The following is a 17,693-nucleotide window of genomic DNA, read 5'->3' as shown; positions in this document are numbered from 1 at the left end:
GCTCCTTTCTTGAAGGTAAGACCCTTACCAGCAGTCTAATAACTCATCCTTCAATTGTGGGCACAATGAGTGTTGGGAAGCTAGTAGACTATGGGGATCCTCAAAGAGCCGAATGCTCTTTCACATATTGGGGCTGTATAGGCTTTTGCAAATAATCCTGGTGAAGTGCGAGTGTCAATTCACAGAGATAGATGGTGTGGGTGCCCACTGGGGCTGTTTCCTACTCCAAGTGATGCTTCTGTCAAGCTTGACTGAACCCAAATGTGTTCTGCTTGCCCTCAACTTTCCCACTGCCACTACCCCTCTCCTGCAGCCAGGTTAAAATGCCAGGCTCACATCTCAGTGAGCAGAACCTCATCAATTCTCAATGTCTGTTGCCAATGGCCACTGGGCCTATTTTTACTGTAATGCAAGGGCAAAAATGAAACAACCTCACTTCACAACTTTTTCATTAAAAAAACACAAGATGCAAGGTCTTCAGATTCCACTTAGACCCCTACTTTCAAAACTTAACTTGGGCATTTCTGTCAAAGAGGAGGGTGGCCTCAACATCAGGTTTCTTCTGTCATTTTGCTGGGGAAAGCAAATCATATTTGTGTTGCCATTGAGTCTTTTGTACGTATATCACTGGTCTCCCGGTCTCTTGCCTCTTCAGTTCCTGTCAACCACTGAATCCGAATTGTCTCAAACCAGCCAATATGGATCCCCATTGAGAAAAAGAAATACAAGGAAGTTGGAAGCCGAGTGTTGGCGTTCTTTGATTGACGGTCTTTTTCATTCCACATTTATGGGTGAACAGTACTCCACATTCCCCCCACAGCTCAGTGGTTATCTAGAATGCTCAGGTGATTATCTTGGACAAAAGTGAGTACTGCAGATGCTGGAGATCAGAGTCAAGATTAAAAATCACACAACACCAGGTTATAACCCAACAGGTTTAATTGGAAGCACACTAGCTTTTGGAGCGACGCTCCTTCATCAGGTGGGTGTGACACCTACCTGATCAAGGAATGGCGCTCCGTTAGCTAGTGTGCTTCCAATTAAACCTGTTGGACCATAAAAAAAGGCAAATTACTGCAGATGCTGGAATCTGAAACCAAAAGAGAAAATGCTGGAAAATCTCAGCAGGTCCGGCAGCATCTGTAAGGAGAGAAAAGAGCTGACGTTTCGAGTCTAACTGACCTAGCTTTGACAAAGGGTCAGTTAGACTCGAAACGTCAGCTCTTTTCTCTCCTTACAGATGCTGCCAGACCTGCTGAGATTTTCCAGCATTTTCGTTGTTGGACTATAAGCTGGTGTTGTGTGATTTTTAACTCTGTACACCCCAGTCCAACACCGGCATCTCCAAATCATGACTAGAGTCAAGATTAGAATGGTGCTGGAAAAGCAAAGCAGGTCAGACAGCATCCGAGGAGCAGGAAAATCGATGTTTGGAGCAAAAGCCCTTCATCATGCTTGTATTGAAGTCTACTGTCAGCAGTATTGTATAGAGGTATTACAGCTCTGTGTGATGCTCCCATCAGTGACCCTTCACTCAGATGGGGATGGGGTCTGCCCTCAGCCAGGAGCCACACATGAAGCACATTCCAGGAGCAGTCACTGGATACCAAGGGGAATGATGGTTGGTCCATTCTCTTCTTCATTACTCCAACAGCAACTTAGCAGATTGTCTGGCTGGTCAAGGTTATAGAGCTAACAGAGTGAAGGTGGAAACAATGTGAGGTGGGCGGTTTATAAATGGAGGTGTTTGTGAATGGGGCATTAGGAGGGGGGGTGAGCGAGCGCTGGGGCAATAGCAGACCCGGTCTTGCTGTGCGTTTGGATACAGGAAGCAGAGGTTTTGATGAGGTAAACACTGTGGTGGGTGGGAAACAAGAGGAGGGTAAGGATGGCATTGAAATGTTCTCTCTGGAATGACAAAAGTGTAGACAAGCATTTCAATGGCAAATGGACAGGTTTACAGGAATTCTGTCAGATGATGGTAACTCTGCTGGGTCAGGACGATTCCTGGTCCAGCCTCAGACAGTAGCCATGGAGTAGGACGCTAATCGATGCCTTCAGACTTCACAATTCTCAAGTGCAGGAAATGGTAAGCCCAGGAGCAGGACAGTCCTGCTGCTGCCTTCATTCAACACAAACTAGGGAATGGCTGAGCCTTCCTGTGGCATGTCACTGACTCCATTAGCTGCATGACAACCAAAGAGGCTCTGTTTTACCTACCCGTGCATCCCCACATGCAATCATGCACACACTTGCGTTATTTGCAGGCAGTCTCTCACACACATACTCGCACAATCATGAAATCTCTCACACAGACTCAAGTACTCCAGTCAATCATGCACGCACTAGCATTAGACGCGACACACACACACACACACACACACACACACACACACACACACACACACACACACACACACGGAATAGGCCTCAAACTGCACCAACAAAATGAACAGGTCTCCCTTACCGAAAAGCCGGGTGAGGGAATGGGTGATGTGTGAGATAGCTCGAGTGGTAGTAGGCAGTCGCAGCTGCCTCAAGGCCCATTGGCGGCAGCGAAGGCATGCGGAGCTCCTCGCCGGTGTGATACGGCCTGAAGCTGCGGAGATATTCTTCTTGCACACCCCCTGGTGTGACCACATGAGGAATGGGTCGCTGCAGACTGTGGGGAGTCAAATCAGAACGAGTTTCATTATCATGCATTAGCAAATGCCCTCCAGAAACAAACACTACCCTTTACCACAACTTTTCTGGAAAATCTGTACCCAAAGTTTAACTCCAGGAGAAGTTTTTTTTAACATTAGAATTTAAGTTATTATCTCTTCAGATAACAATCTGATTAAAGAAGTGGGCTTGGCAGAAATGCTTTTAAAGGCCTGAAGTGTAATCAATTTTCAAATATTTACTTTCAGCACCTTTAAATGCACAATGGAATAAGGTGAATTGGATTTCTGACCTGAAGGCTGACTGGGTGGCTCAGTTGTTAGCACTGTTGCCTCACAGCTCCAGGAACCAGCACTGGCAAAGGACTGACAAGAGCAGCAGCTTGGAAAGATATCTTATGGTACTGGGTGCAAGTCATGGGGATGGTGTAGTGCAACAGTAGGCAATAAAGGCGGACGCAGGAAGACAAGCAACTTGCCTTAATGTCTCAGCATAGAGAAGTCCCATCCCCAGCTGCTTGGGAAATCAACCTCTACAAATGGTCTTTCCTCAAACTGACAGAGAACACACAATGATCAACACGGCAATAATCTGGCTGTGCCAGGAGTACGCCGCTGTGTTTGTGATTGAAGAGACAAGGGGCATGCATTGTTCAGAGGTGAAGGGATTCAGGAGCTGGGTCCATTCCAGGATGTGAAGCTGCAACCCTCCGGGCATACAGTTAAAACTATTCTGGTGAATTTGGGCATTTAATTAGTGAGGGAAAAGGAGTGGCAGTCACACACTGACGGGGGCAGGGGGTCGATGGGGAAGATGAGGTACAGCTCTGGCCTGACTCAGCAACTGTTTCTCTGGCATCTGTCCAGAAGTGAACAAAATGTTAAGGACATTAATCTCAAAATGAGCCTGGATGAATATGGGGCTGGATCGCAGAATAGGCTCATTTAATGGCTGAGCAACAGGTTTCTGCCAAAACTACAATTCTGAAACAAAGCAGCACATGGCACCACCTGACTGCAGCTGTTCGGATTTACACAGCTCCTTGTGGCTGACTGCCTGCCACCCCCAACCCACCTTGAGAAATCTCAGGACATTTTATTACAATAAATGTGTCCAATTTACAAGTCGGGTGATTTCACGTTCCTGCTGTTTAAATGCTGGCAGGCCAGTATTCAAGTTGGCGATTCCATTCCTTTTAGCCAGCTGGGTCCCATGGCAACCTGGTTTGGGCCCAGATAATCAAGGCCCCGATTTGCAACCGTCACAATGGAATAAGAACGGCCACACAAATGACGTTGCACATTTCCTCATGGTTTTAGTGCACAGTCGAGTGTCAGTTTAACCTTTTGACCTACTGTTCACCAAACACTCCCCCACACACACACCCCCCCCACCCCATTTCTACCCATGGCCTGGTACCCATTTCTTCCCATGGTATTATAGCTATACTATTAATTCAGAGACCCAGGTAATGTTCTGGGATCTAGGTTCAAATCCTGCCACAGCAGATGGTGCCATTCAAAACAAAAATGTGAAATTAAGAGTTTAATCAAGACCATTGTCAATTATCATTTGGTGTCCCTTAAAGAAGGAAACTGCCATCCTTCCCTGGTATGGTCTACACGTAACTCCAGACCCACAGCAATGTGGTTGGCTCTTATTTGGACAATTGTGTTTTGATTTCTTCATTCACGACATGAGGGTGTCGTAGGCCAGACAGCATTTATTGACCATCCCTAGCTGACCAGGATTTGGTTAAGTGTCAAGCACTTTGCTGTGGGTCTGGAGTCACATGTAGGCCAGACCAGGTAAGGAAGCCAGTTTCCTTCCCTGAAGGATATTAGTGAACCAGATGGGTTTTTTTGACAATGGATTTATGGTCATCATTACACTCTTACTTCCAGATATTTACTGTGCTCAAATTTCACCATCTGACACGGCAGGACTCAAAAGCAGGTTCCCAGAACATTATCAGGGTCTCTGGATTAATAGTCCAATGGCATTGGGCCATTGCTTCCCTGTCATTAGGGATGGGCAATAAAAGCTGGCCTGGCCAGTGATGCCAACATCCTGAGAATTCATTTGTTAAAATTACAAAAAGGTTCCGGTCGCTGCTGCGTTAACTTACTTGAGAGGAGGGAATCGGGAATCCTGAACCACCGTGCTGTGAGTGAGGCCAAACGCATAAGGGGTGCCCAGCAGATGAGACGTGATTGATGGAGCTCCCTTCTCTGACTGGTGCTGTGACTCTGTGTGCATTCGCTCTCTGCTGGCGCCCCTGGACACTGGTTCTGGCTGGAAAGAAGCAAGAAGGAAAAATTAAAAGAGCGTTGCCCGCACCTGATTTATGACTCAGTCAGATGTGCAATGTGAGCCTTCAAAAGGCCCCTGCAACATACCCTTTGCAGATCTGCCAGAATCTGCTTGAAACTGTTTCTCTTCATCACAGTCAAATTCACAAATGAAACGCTCCACTTGTAACAAAACTGTGTGGATTCTTCATTCAGATGAACCTTTCAAACCCGAAGCCTTGTCTAACCGTCCAGTGAGCAGGGCAAGGTAGAGGGACGATTTGAAAATGATAAGGCTATGACCCTGGTGCCCTGCATGATGTTTCTTAGGGTGAGTGAGGGTGGAACACAGCACAGTTTTCAGTTACATTTTAATGGGAAACCTGAGCAGTGAAGAATGACCCCGGAGAGGACAACCTGAAGTATCGCAGCATTCAATGATATGGGTCAAGTGCTGGAAGATCGGTCAGTATAGATTCAATTGGCTGAAATGCCTCTTCTCCACTGTTCCTTCTGGGAGAAGTGCATCATCTGCAATGGTGGGATTTGAATCCAGATCCCAGAAGGAGGCCATACAGGAGGAGGGCAAATTTTACACTAGAATAAACCCCAAAAAAGGTAAGTTCTTTCAATTTTACCACCAACTTATGGCCCAGGAGTGATTCCTTTGGCCATCAAAAGGAAACCTTAGGCAGCCCATGCCTCTGGATTCCCTCTCCCTCTCCACTTATTGCTCATTAATCTGTCATGAGGCCTGTTCCCTCAGGCTCCGAGGGCAACACCTCCTGCCACTTGACGCCTGTGCCCAGCCACTGGGAATCTAAGAGCCCATCATGCAGGATTCAGTCAGTCTATTAGGCCGCAGGTTGTGGTGAGACAAATTTTTCTCCCCCACTGACACTGGCCCATAACTGCAGAACTCCCAACAGGAGTTCAAATTGAGCGTTACATTTCAATACTGCCTTTGGACCACCTCTGTGTCGTCCTTATATTCCCCTCCTCGCCACCTCTGCTCAAGGGGACAGTCACTCTAATGGAGACCGTCCAACACATTTCCCACCTCTCCCTGACACGCGGCCAGACTGGGAACGTCATGTTCAGCTGTGGCCCCTTATCTTCAGACAGGAAAGGAAAGAAAAATAAAGGGGTGGCTGGTGAACTTCAGGCAAACAAGTCATGAAAGAAAGAGCAAAATCTTCCTTAAGCTACCATTTCACAAAAAGAAATTAAAAAAGAAAATTTTGGTCAGCATTGCCCTGGCTCCGCAGGCCTTGCAGTGCTGAGAAGTAACTTTTGAGAAGGGGTAGTGGCTGCAATTTCATAGAAGGGAAGTCACATTTGGTGAACCATTTCCTCTCTCAAGAGATTGCCATGCTCTAGCGGAGGCGTGCACGCTGATAATTGCTGACCCCTCCTGACTGCAACGTGCTAACATGTCATATTAAATATCAGGAATGTTATTTCTGAGCTGAGGTGTGGATCCACATTGGATTGAGGCTGGAGAGGTTTCAGCCAGGGCAATTTCTCTCTCTCTCTCTCTCTCACTCAAGGAGCCCCATTTTAAAAGGCGGTGAATTTTTCATGCTGCTGGGAGAGAGGCTGCATTCCCCTCCCCCGGAACCCTGGGAGCTCGGCCAAGCGTTAAAAGTGATTCAGAAAATGTCAACAGAAGTCAAAATCAAAGTTCAGAGAGCCAGTGCAGACCCACAGCTCTTTTCAATGTCAGGCCACCCGAGGAAAAAAAACAACTCAGGCACTTTCGATTTGCAAAACACGACTCCAACAGATCAAAGAGGCATCACATGACGGCCCTTGCACTCCCTTTGAAGTAGACAGGCTTTTCTTCAGCAAAAAAAGAATCTAACTGGCCATTAAAATTCTTCCCGGTTCTCTCTCCTCTGCTCCTGAAGACGGTAAACAAAACTTGAATTCCTGTAGCCTCAGGATGTCCCAATGTGCCTCAAAGCCGATGAGCTAACTCTTGAAGTGCAGTTGCTGTTTTAGTGGAGGGAAACAGGGCAGTCAATTTGAGCACAGTAAGTTCCCACAAATGGCAAATGTGATAAGCAACCAGATGATCTGGTTCTGAAGTGTTTGAATGATTGGACTCCTTGCTAGGGTACAGTTCCATATGATTCAAGCACCCATTTCTTGCCTCCAACTGTCCATTCTGTGTGTTCAGTGTCTGTTGAAAAGCAGCCTGCCATCGACACTCCACACTCAGGAACCAGTGGATGACAGTCAGGGAGTGGAGAATGCTGGCTAGCCTCCACCTTGCTGAGGAGGAGTTAAACAGATTTTTAATTGGAAACAAGTTGAAAGGAGAGGGAGAGATGGCAGGAAAATGGGGGTGAGGAGCACATCAGCCATGATCGAATGGGGCGAATGATCTAATTCTGCTCCTATACCTTATGAACTTGTAAACCTCAAGTGTGTGGAACCCATTATGGGTTAGGAATTGGAACGACAGCTTGCATTTAAGTGGCGACTTGACAGCACAAACACCCCAACATGCTTTACAAGAGTAGGATCGAGATTTCCTTATCTGCATGGCCCAGCCAGTCCAAGATAAGCTGCTGAGAAAGTTTAAAGATCATTCACTCCTTCAGGATTCTGTAATTAATACAAGGGCTGTCTACTATAATTGAGAAGCACAACATTGTTGTGGGGGAATAGTAAATGGTGTGTTGGGGGTGGGGGGGTAGATGAATTGGATAACTCTAACAAATAAGCATATTGGTGCAATGGACTCCTTCTCTGCTGGATCAGTCTATGTTACTAACAGCACACGTTGTTCCTGATTTCCAGCAGAACCTCTGGGTTTATAGGTCATACCTCTGCAATTAATGTTCCTTCTTGTTCAGCTCCATAAGGAGGAAGAGTCCTCTAAGGCCTCTCCTTATGTTGTTGTGCACATCATGCACATGTCTCCATGGTGGGTGTGTTCTGATTTGATACTCATTGACTCTGAACAGATGGACTTACAGAAGCCTACAGAATACTGAGAGGTCTGGACAGAATGTACGCAGAGGAGATGCTTCCACAAGTAGAGGAGGCTAGGACCAGGGGGGAACAGCCTTAAGAGTGAAGGGACATCCCTTTAGAACTGAGATGAGGAATTTCGTCAGCCAAAGGGTGGGCAATCTGTGGAATTTTTTGCTGCAGAGTGCTGTGGATGCCAAGTCATTGAGTGTCTTTAAGATGGAGTTAAGATAGGTTCTTGATTGAATTGGGGAAGAGGGCGACAGGGACAAGGCAGGAGTATGGGTTGAGAAACATATAAGCTAAGATTGAATACCAGTGCAGACATGATGGGCTGAGTGGTCTGATTCTGATTATGGTCTGATGGAGAGTCCACGAACACTTTGCAAGAAGGACATCATAACTAAATCCAATTGAATATTCTTTGGCTCTTTGGTGAATCTTGGGATGCTTTACCTTGTTAAAGGTGCTATGTAGGTGTTTGTTGTCATTGTTAAACTTAATTAATGGTCACACATGAATGTTTCAGCAGGTCCCAGCAAATTATGACCCAAACCAGGAAATTGTCCTTTTTGGTCCAGGCTCTGATGAAAGGAACCCAACTACTACTTTAGTCAGGTACAATTCAGTTCTGAAGAAGATTCATCCTGGACTCAAAACATAACTTCTGTTTTTCTCCCTGGTAGACCTGCTGAGTTTCTTTGGCATTCTATGTTTGTTTCAGATTTTCAGTGGCTGCAATTTTTTGCTTTTATATGAGATTATAAACTCTTTCTGCACAAAATCAAGTCTGGAAGCTCATTAATGTCAATGGTTACACGACTCGCTGGGGAGTGGCAGCAACCCCATTGAGACATAGAAACTGTAGGAAGTCATTCAGCCCATCAAATGCGTTCTATCCATTTCATCTAATTCTGGCTAATCTGTATTCAAACTCCCCACCAGTGCTGAGGGCGAATGAACCTCCTGGTTGTGACTTCGATGATGTCCCGAGGGTTGTCTGAAATGGTCTCTGAGCTAAAATTACCAATGGTCCTTTCTCTCTCTCTCTCTTCCTGTGGTTACTGCAACTTCCTGCCACAAAAGCAACTGAGCGAGCAGTCAGCTGCACAGATTTAACAGAAACAGGAAACGTCAGTTTGAGTAGTTCCCATCATGCATAGTGAGCAGGCAGAGAGAAACAAAATCCCAGTGAGTCAAAAAATAAAGTCCATGGTCAACAAACTTAAATCAAATTAAGTTGGTTGAAGTCTGGTAATGAGACACTACTAAGAGTTGACCCTCCTCCTCACACAAAAACAGTCTGGATGCCTTCCTGAAGTGGCTAATCCCGCTGACCACATCTCCTCAGACACCTCTGGTTTAGCATAAGACCACAGGAGAGGAGTAGGCCATTAGTTTATCAACCTGCTTATCCACTGTCTGCTCAGGAGAAAAACACAACTAATTGTTATTGTTGTCAATATATAGCTGATCAATCTCGGAAAAGGTGCTTTAATTTCATACTGGCTTCACAGAATGAAAGCATTGCTTAGAATTTCATAGTACATAAGGAAACCATTCATTCCACCATATCTGAATCAGCTCCTGAAAGGGCTACCCATCTAATCCCATTCTCTAGCCCTAGCTCCATAGCCCTCGAAATTCATCGCTTTCAAATAAATATCCAATTCTCTTTCAAATGGAATCCACCTCCATCACTCTCCCAGGCAATGCATTCCAAAACCTAACAACTCATTGAGTAAAGACGTTTCTCCTCATCTCACTCCTGGTAACAACCTTGACATTGTGACCGCTAGTTACTGATATACCAACCAGTGGAAACAGCATATCCTTCTGTACAAGTGTTCATAATTTTGAACACCTCAGTGAGGTCACCTTTTAACCTTCTCTGCTCTCAGGGCATTGCTCTGCCAGTTTAACTGTCCCATTCGGTACTGCTCTCTATTAGGTGCTAGGCAGATGCAGAGTTCGGAAAGGGGGCTGCAGCATTCACAAATCACCAGGGGCAGGTCGGGATGTGGGGGGGGAGCTCCGTTAATGCCAGAACAGACTAAGCCAGGAGATTCAAAATGAGTGACTATAACGTTGGCTGTTAAAGTGACCCTTCAGGGCTGGTGATTGCTTTTTGAGAACTTCATGTGATCCTCAACAAACTAGCTGCTCCAATTTGAACTGAGCCTCCCTTCGTTTCATGACGGAGTGGTTGTGGCACGTTGTTTCTTTGCTGCCTGTTCTCTTCATGCTGTCCTGCACTAGAATCTGGGAGCATTCTATGAGAGAAATGGAGTTACCTCATACAGCATCCAGCAAGAGAGGGGACACTGCTAACACAGAAATATGTAACTAAATGATTTTCTTATTTTTCCTTTTCCTTCTGTTACTTTTAAACATTTCCTTTATCCTGTGGGAAAGTGCTTGACATCTCCCATTTGATGCAGATCCAAATCTCTCGTCAATGTCCTAGCCTTCCCAGACAAAATATGAGAGTGGACCCCTAAACCAACCTGGACTGTGGCTTTGGATAAACAGTAAGCCAGCATCTCTTGGTTTAAAGTATTTCCCACTTCACGCAGCTCAAGTCTCAAAAGGTAGCCAGTTGCCTCTTGTCCTTCCAGCCTTTGTTTCATGCACTGTTTAGCAGTTCAACTAAGTACAATCCACAAGGGCAGCATAACCACAAAGCAACTTAAAAGCATTACCACATAGTTGAAGAGATCAGTGAACAAGAACATTCTCCCAAAATACTACCCCAGTTCGTTCAAAACACAACTTGATTTGTTGCTGCATTCTAACCATGAACAGTATTTACAGTTGAACTGCCAAGCATAATATTGTTGCACCCAGGAGAAGACGAACAGACTGTTTGTGTGTGGCTGGTTTACACAGTATACACTCTGTCACTCCTTAACCATACACAAGACCTTACACAGCAGATTTTAACAGCAACGTGCAGGGAATACAAACAGGGAACCACACACGTAGGGCTAATGCAGCTGTCATATGGACTATTTTCAGCGGTTGTCAAATTTGGACTTTTATTTATTATACAAAAGTCAGAGAAGCCACTAGAATTATTCAGCGGATTGGCACCAATGCACGGCATGAGGAATCGCATTTAAGCTGGCTTGCTTTAATCGTAAGATTTGTAGGTATCAATGTGTGATATCTGGAATTCACTGCCACAAGTGCTCCCACCACTGTCGCTATGGACAAGACCAAAGCAACCCAGCAGAGCTTCAACTCATTGCCACAAGAGCTCTCAAAACTGTTGATGGAGAAGCCCACCAGGACAGTGGACTTCCATGGATAATGATGATTCACACTGATGCTATTTTACATTTTACTGGATCTTTTCCTCAGTGCTGCTGTGTTGGCGCCTACTCCATCAAGCAGGCTTTAACTCTGACTGTTGAAGTTGGCAAAACAGCCAGTGGTGTCTAGTTTCAGCTTGTTGTGTTGGACTGCCACACAATGGTTGCAACATTGGCATTCTTTTTTTTCAAGGGGACCTTTACCTGAAATGGTGGGGTAGGGGGGTGTTGGGTGGGAATGCAAGGCTGTGGAGAAAGAACTGAGAAATAGAACTAATTGGATAGTTCTTCCAGAAAGGTAAAGTTGCCAGAGGCCCAGCAGACCACAGGACTGCTCTCTTATTAGAAAGATGACCAGCAATGGTTCAACCTGATGGTCAACACATGTCAATTGAATGGGAGAGATTGAAAAGAAGAGCCCTTTATGTTAACCTCAGTCAGTGCACAGATTGAACCCATGCTATTGGCATTATTTGGAATCACAAACCAGCTGTCCAGCCAACTGAACGAACCCCCCCCACCCCCGCCTTTCAGAGAGCCAGCATGGGTGAGTTGGGCTGAAAGATGCACATAAAATGGAACAAAACTCAAGTCTCAAAAATGGCAGTCAGTCAGAGAAAAGAATCATGGACAGACCCACAACCACTCCAGGCTACCCATTCATTTCCATTCCTATTGGATCCATGCCAACCCCAATGACATTCTTTTGATATGGGCCCAGCCTTCATTCTAAATGCTAGACTGTTCCATCAATTCATTCTATTTGGGAACTGGATCCTAACGTATTTAAAACAAACTTTGCTGAATGAGGCTGTTTTAGTCCTTAGGAGCAGTGTTATTTCTTGTTTGTTGGCTGATTTTTGAGATTTCCCCTCTATTGGACCAAGCATTATAACCTAAGAATCGACATAAGACGATAATGGGATAACCTCCAGAACAGTGCTCCAGCTGCCACTGCAACTCCTCATACCACAGTCTGACCTCTGTTTCCTTGACCCCCCGAAAGCTAGACTCACATTGTATACACGCTGCACCCATCAGTTCAGTCAAAGCCAGAGTTCAATGCATTTCAGGCAGAAGGAGGTGTGAGTGAATGACCTTGACATAAACAGAGGAGGGCAGGGAGAGGGCACCAGCTGAAGATGAAGAGAGAAATGTGACCATTACAAATTCCTTCAGCAAGTGAGACAGCAGGACATATTAAATAACACGTGTCATATCCTAGGTTTTAGTAGTGGGGCAGAGATTACAAGAAGAAAGCAGTTATGACAAACTTTTAGACTTCAGTCTCAAATGAAGAAATAACTTCAATCCTGGGCAGCAGGAGAGTACAGAAAAGAGTTGAAGACCTGAGAAAGAACACAGAAGAGTTTCACAAGAATGGTTCCAGAAATAGACAGATTGGAGAAGTTGGCACTGCTTTCCTCGTAGAAGATAAAGTTGAGAGATTTGATTGAGGCACTTCAAGACTTACAAGGACTGCACAGAGTAGGTAGGGAGGAACTGTTCCCATTCATGGAAGGATCAAGAATGGAAAGGCGCAGATTCAGGGTGATTCTCAAAAGAAGCATCAGGGAGAGGAGGAGGCAAGTTTTCATGTTGTAAGTGTGCTGCCTGACAGTGGCAGGGATAGATTCAATCGAGGGGGAATTGGGTTTTACCTGAAGAGGAAGAATGCACAGGGTTATGGCGGGAAGCTGCAATGAGTGCCACTATGATGAACTATTCCTGCAGAGCCAGGGGAAACATGTTGGGCCAAATGGTCTCCTCCTGTGCTGTAACCTTTCTGTGATTGTGACAGTGAACACTGTTAGACTCGAACTGACTCGTGCTAAATGATGCAGCTCAACTCGTTCGCACCAGCAAATGCAAGGAGATGGGTCAAACTCATGTCAACCATGGAGATATCACACGATAGATGGACAGACCTCGGCTAACTCAGATTCAAGTTTCAATTGGATAATTGCACACACTCCACAATATGCTTGAGGTAATGCTGTTAAATAGAGTTTGTGGGTATTAGGGTAGTGTATCACGTGGACAGTGTTTCTCTACAACTGGGCAAAAAGCCACAAGGCACTTGGGAGAAAAGTTAGTCCTGCTCTGTGTAAGCTAGAACACTCTTTTAATGCAGGTATTCATCTGCATTAACCTGAAATATCAAATCAGTTTCCTGTCCACAGATGCTGCCCAACTTGATGCATATTTCCAGCATATCTTGTTTTTATTTCAGATTTTCAGCATCTGTGGTATTTTTATGTAATTCCTATCTCACTAACTCAGCTTCCTGTAACTAGAACCTCCAGTCAGATGGAGCTCATGAGGAAGCTGTTATGAATTGTTTAGAGTGTGATTTTTTTGTCGACATGGCTATTGCACCAAACATCTTTTGCACTTTTATTTAATGAAAGAATAGCCAAAACAGCACTTACAATCTGTACTCAATGGTGACTCAGAGGATGAAGTCATACTGTGTTTGGTCACTCATTGTGACATTGAACCCACCTAAAGGTCAGAGTGAATGAACTGATTTCAGGGAGCCCCTTTTGGCACTACAAGCAAATGGTGTCCCCTGTCTAGGGACCAGTGTATGAAAATAAAATCACTAGCTCTTTTGTGAGGCCAGAGCAGCCTGCTGAACTATAAGACACAGTACAAAGCCTGTGCTTGATACTCCTTCTATGTGACTTTAACTTACTTCATCGAATATACTTACAATCCTTCTTACACATGCATTTATCTAGCTTTTCCTCAAATGCATCAATATTATTCCTTATCTCCAATTGCCCTTGAACTGAGTGGGTTACCTGGCCATGTCAGAGGGCAGTTACAAGTCAATCACATTATAGTGGGACTGGAGTCACATGTAGGCCAGATCAGGTAAGAATGCCAGTTATCTTTTCATCCAGAACAACTACGTAGTAGCTGGCTGGTAACCGTCACTGAAACGAGCTTTTATAATTACAAACGAATTTATTCATTGAATTTAATGTGCCATGATGGGATTTGAATCCATGTCCCCAGAGCATAATGTTGGGTCTCTGGGTTACTAGCTCAATGACATGAGCACTCTGACATCACTTTCATTGCTAACCTCTGTGATACATAGGGACCTGAGAGCAGAAGGAAGCCATTCGGCCCCATTTGGTCAATAAGATCAAGGCCAATCTGGTTGTGGTCTCAAGCGCACTTTGCCGTCTGGTTCCCAGCTTTGCACACCCCCGCAGTGGGAGCATCCCATCTACATCCAGCCTACCACAACCTTGTGTCATCTCAAGGACTTTAATCGTGTTATCTCATCATTTCCCCAGGCTCTCTTTCTTGGAAAGAAGTGCACTATCCTTTCCCCACGTGCTGTAACCTCTTGGTTGTGCTGTCATCCTGAAAAAAGTATCTTTATCTGAACTTTCTCCATTATATCCATACACCTCCTGCATAAAGCTAAATGATTGAAGTGATTTGTAAATTAACTGACAACGTTGAACACTGACAAACTATGGAGCAGTCAAGCAAGAAAAGTCATTTCCAATTTTCTTCTTTAAAAGAAAGTGATGAATTGCCTCTTGGTTAACAGTCTTGGGAGCTGGGAGCATCTATGTGGAATTGTATCCATACACAAGTCAGCACTCCTGAGAACCGACTGGGACGGATGGGGGAGGCTGAAGCCTTCAAGCAAAAGGAGTTCAAGACTCTCAGGAAGAAAGCACTTTTCTCAATAAAGATTTCACTTCCCTCGGTTCACTGCACTGGAGCAACTGAAGCTGATGCTGCCACTAAAAACACTCTATAAATGACGATAACATTTGAGTTTAGGAACCCAAGAGCTTTGTAAAATGGAACAATTTACTGCGCCTCAAAACATTGGAGCTTCCTTCTCTCCTTTCTGAAGTATTCATATACAGAGCCGGTCCCGGCTAGACTCACTAAACCAGCAGCAGAACGATGCTTGCATCTTTTAATTTAAAATGCAATAAATGTCTGACAAGCAAACCGAGAAACTTCGACGCATGGGCCACCGATAGATTCTTCTCTTGATTGGATTACCAGAATGCAAATCAGATAAAGGCAAACAAATTCTGCTTGCTTTTGGACCCCAGAGAATCAATTATTCTTTGGGAGAGCATAACAAAAACCAAATATTTGCATCCACGTTTTCCATCAGAATTATAAATGTCTGTTGTGGCATGATTACCTCACTCCCCACCTAGCTCATTTCATTAAGGCAGCCTTTCAAGCACAGACTGAGACATGAAGACAACATTTTTTTTACTCTCTCGCACCTGAACCAATTTGCTTTATTGAGCAGTATCTTAATAAGACAATTAGCTGGAACACTGATTGCTGCTGCTCCCAGTCTACTTGGCTAATAATTTGATTAATCCATTAAGAATGGAGTCATGCGGAGCATGTGTTCACTTGCAGTAATGTGGAAACACGCGGGACTCTGAATGTCAACTTCCCCTTCCATTAACAACATCACACAAAGAGTTAAAACCCTTGAGAACCGGCAACTAATATCAGCATCTCTGAGCAAGTTCATCTGGAGACTGTCATCTTTTCAGATACATTCAGACACTGGAGCCTTAAAGCTACCATCATCCTTGGGACATGTCCCTGACCTTGCTTCAACAGCTAATCTTGGACAGCAAACAGGAGCTGAGCTGGTCAGGCTGGAGCTAAGGTCAGAAGGTTCGCCCAAAAATGCCCCTCAGTTGGTTGAGATCACATTGCTTTTGCAGGAAAGTACATATTGGCTGCCATGTCTCCTACATTGCAACAATGTCTACACTTCCGAAGGGCTGTATTGTTCTATGTTCTCTGTTCTAAATACTTTTAAACATGACCCTGATGTAAAATGCCCAGTATGGGCTACAGCAGAGAAAAAGATTGGGCCCAACTGCCAGTTGCAAATAAGCAATAAAGGCAGCCCACTGGTACAGACATCAACAGAAGAATCAAAAATGAATGTTGACCGGGGTGACCCATGTTGAAAGCAGGTCTTCCTGGGGTTGTGAGGATAGAAAACTGAGCCTGTAATACTCTAACCCTGTGGCCAACCCCCATTCACTTCAAAGGTTGGTGAATGTAGTTCGCTCCACTTAGAGTCCAGAATCATCACAGAATCCCTGCAGTGTGGAAGCAGGCCATTCGATCCATCGGAGTCCACACCAAATGAAGGGTTTTTACAACAATCAGTGGTGGTTTTATTGTCACCATCACAAAGACTCACACTATAATCCAGATTTCATCAGCTGAATTTTAATTCCATCAGCAGCTCCACTGGGATGTGAACCCATGTCCCTGGAAGCATTAGTGTTGGCCCTTTGAATACTAGAATTAGAGTCTCTACAGTGTGGAAACAGGCGCTTCGACCCAACAAGTCCACACCTACCTTCCTAATCCAGTGACATGGCTGTTTCTTCACCATTTTCCCCAGATCCGGGTGCTCCGGTTTCCTCCCACAGTCCAAAGATGTGCAAGTCAGGTAAATTGGCCATGCTAAATTTTCCGTAGTGTTAGGTAAAGGGGTAAATGTAGGGGAATGGGTGGGTTGCGCTTCGGCGGGACGGTGTGGACTTGTTGGGCCGAAGGGCCTGCTTCCACACTGTAAGTAATCTAATCTAATTTAAAATCTAATTAAAATAAAATATAATCTAATCTAATTAAAGTAATCTATCTAATTTAATCTAATCCCGGTGGCTTCAGATTGAGCTGCACCCAATGCTTGCATGTACTCACCTGCCTGCTTTCACTCCGCCAAAGTCCATTAACAGTCTTAGTTGGCGCAATGGTCACCACAGGGGGTGTACTGGGCACGCTGTGACCGGCTGTCGGGACAAGGATGGGTCCAATTGGGCCTCTTTTGGGTGTACTGGCAGGAGAGCTGTGGTTGGTTGCTGGGGAAGAAACCGGTGAGGACTCACTGCTTATTGAGGAACCTGGAAAACAAACAGACAAAAAATGTTCCAAGTAAGTGTTCAATTAAGAGACAGGTTTCCAAAAGCTTCCATTTATGGAGCTAGTTACATTATTTAGCCGGATAATGCATCAGCTATTTTCCATATGGTCAGTTGAAACATATTATCTGTGATACAAGTGACTTGTTTACAGTGCTGATTATGAACACCAACGAACTATCAACTCTTTAAACAATAAGTGGAAGAAGGTCTAACATTAAAATGCCTCTTACTGCTGCACTGGATCAACAGCTGAGACTACAAATTCTTAGTAGTTAGGCGTAATTCTCAGAATTACGCCCAACCTCCTCATTGGCAAAGTGTTTCCAAATGAACCAAATTAGTATTTAAACGTTGTAAATGAAGCCAAATGTTAGTAGTTAAGGGACATTTATATATCCATTCGGACACAGATCCGTCCCATTTACGGGAATCCAGTGCACCCTGTTCCAAATGAGCAGAAATATCTTCTTTTGCCTCTGGTC

General features: G+C 44.8%; 1 protein-coding gene across 14 annotated transcripts in view; it reads right to left on the bottom strand.

Annotated features, from left to right (window-relative positions):
- gse1b (Gse1 coiled-coil protein b) overlaps positions 1-17,693 on the bottom strand; it is a 336,737-nt gene that overhangs the window by 63,656 nt on the left and 255,388 nt on the right. For all 14 annotated transcript variants that reach the window (XR_009645607.1, XM_060837970.1, XM_060837959.1 and 11 more), the window contains 3 exons: positions 16,991-17,190; positions 4,793-4,959; positions 2,468-2,662 (listed from right to left, as the gene is read on the bottom strand). Coding sequence is in view for 13 of the 14 variants with exons in the window: in XM_060837970.1 (XP_060693953.1) it covers positions 2,468-2,662; positions 4,793-4,959; positions 16,991-17,190 (562 nt within the window). In the remaining variant the exon portion in view is untranslated. The remainder of the gene's footprint in view (positions 1-2,467; positions 2,663-4,792; positions 4,960-16,990; positions 17,191-17,693) is intronic.

Source organism: Hemiscyllium ocellatum, chromosome 17, assembly GCF_020745735.1.
Source record: "Hemiscyllium ocellatum isolate sHemOce1 chromosome 17, sHemOce1.pat.X.cur, whole genome shotgun sequence".
NCBI lineage: Eukaryota > Metazoa > Chordata > Chondrichthyes > Orectolobiformes > Hemiscylliidae > Hemiscyllium > Hemiscyllium ocellatum.
Note: the sequence above shows the minus strand (reverse complement) of the source record. Positions and strands in the feature narration are given on the sequence as shown.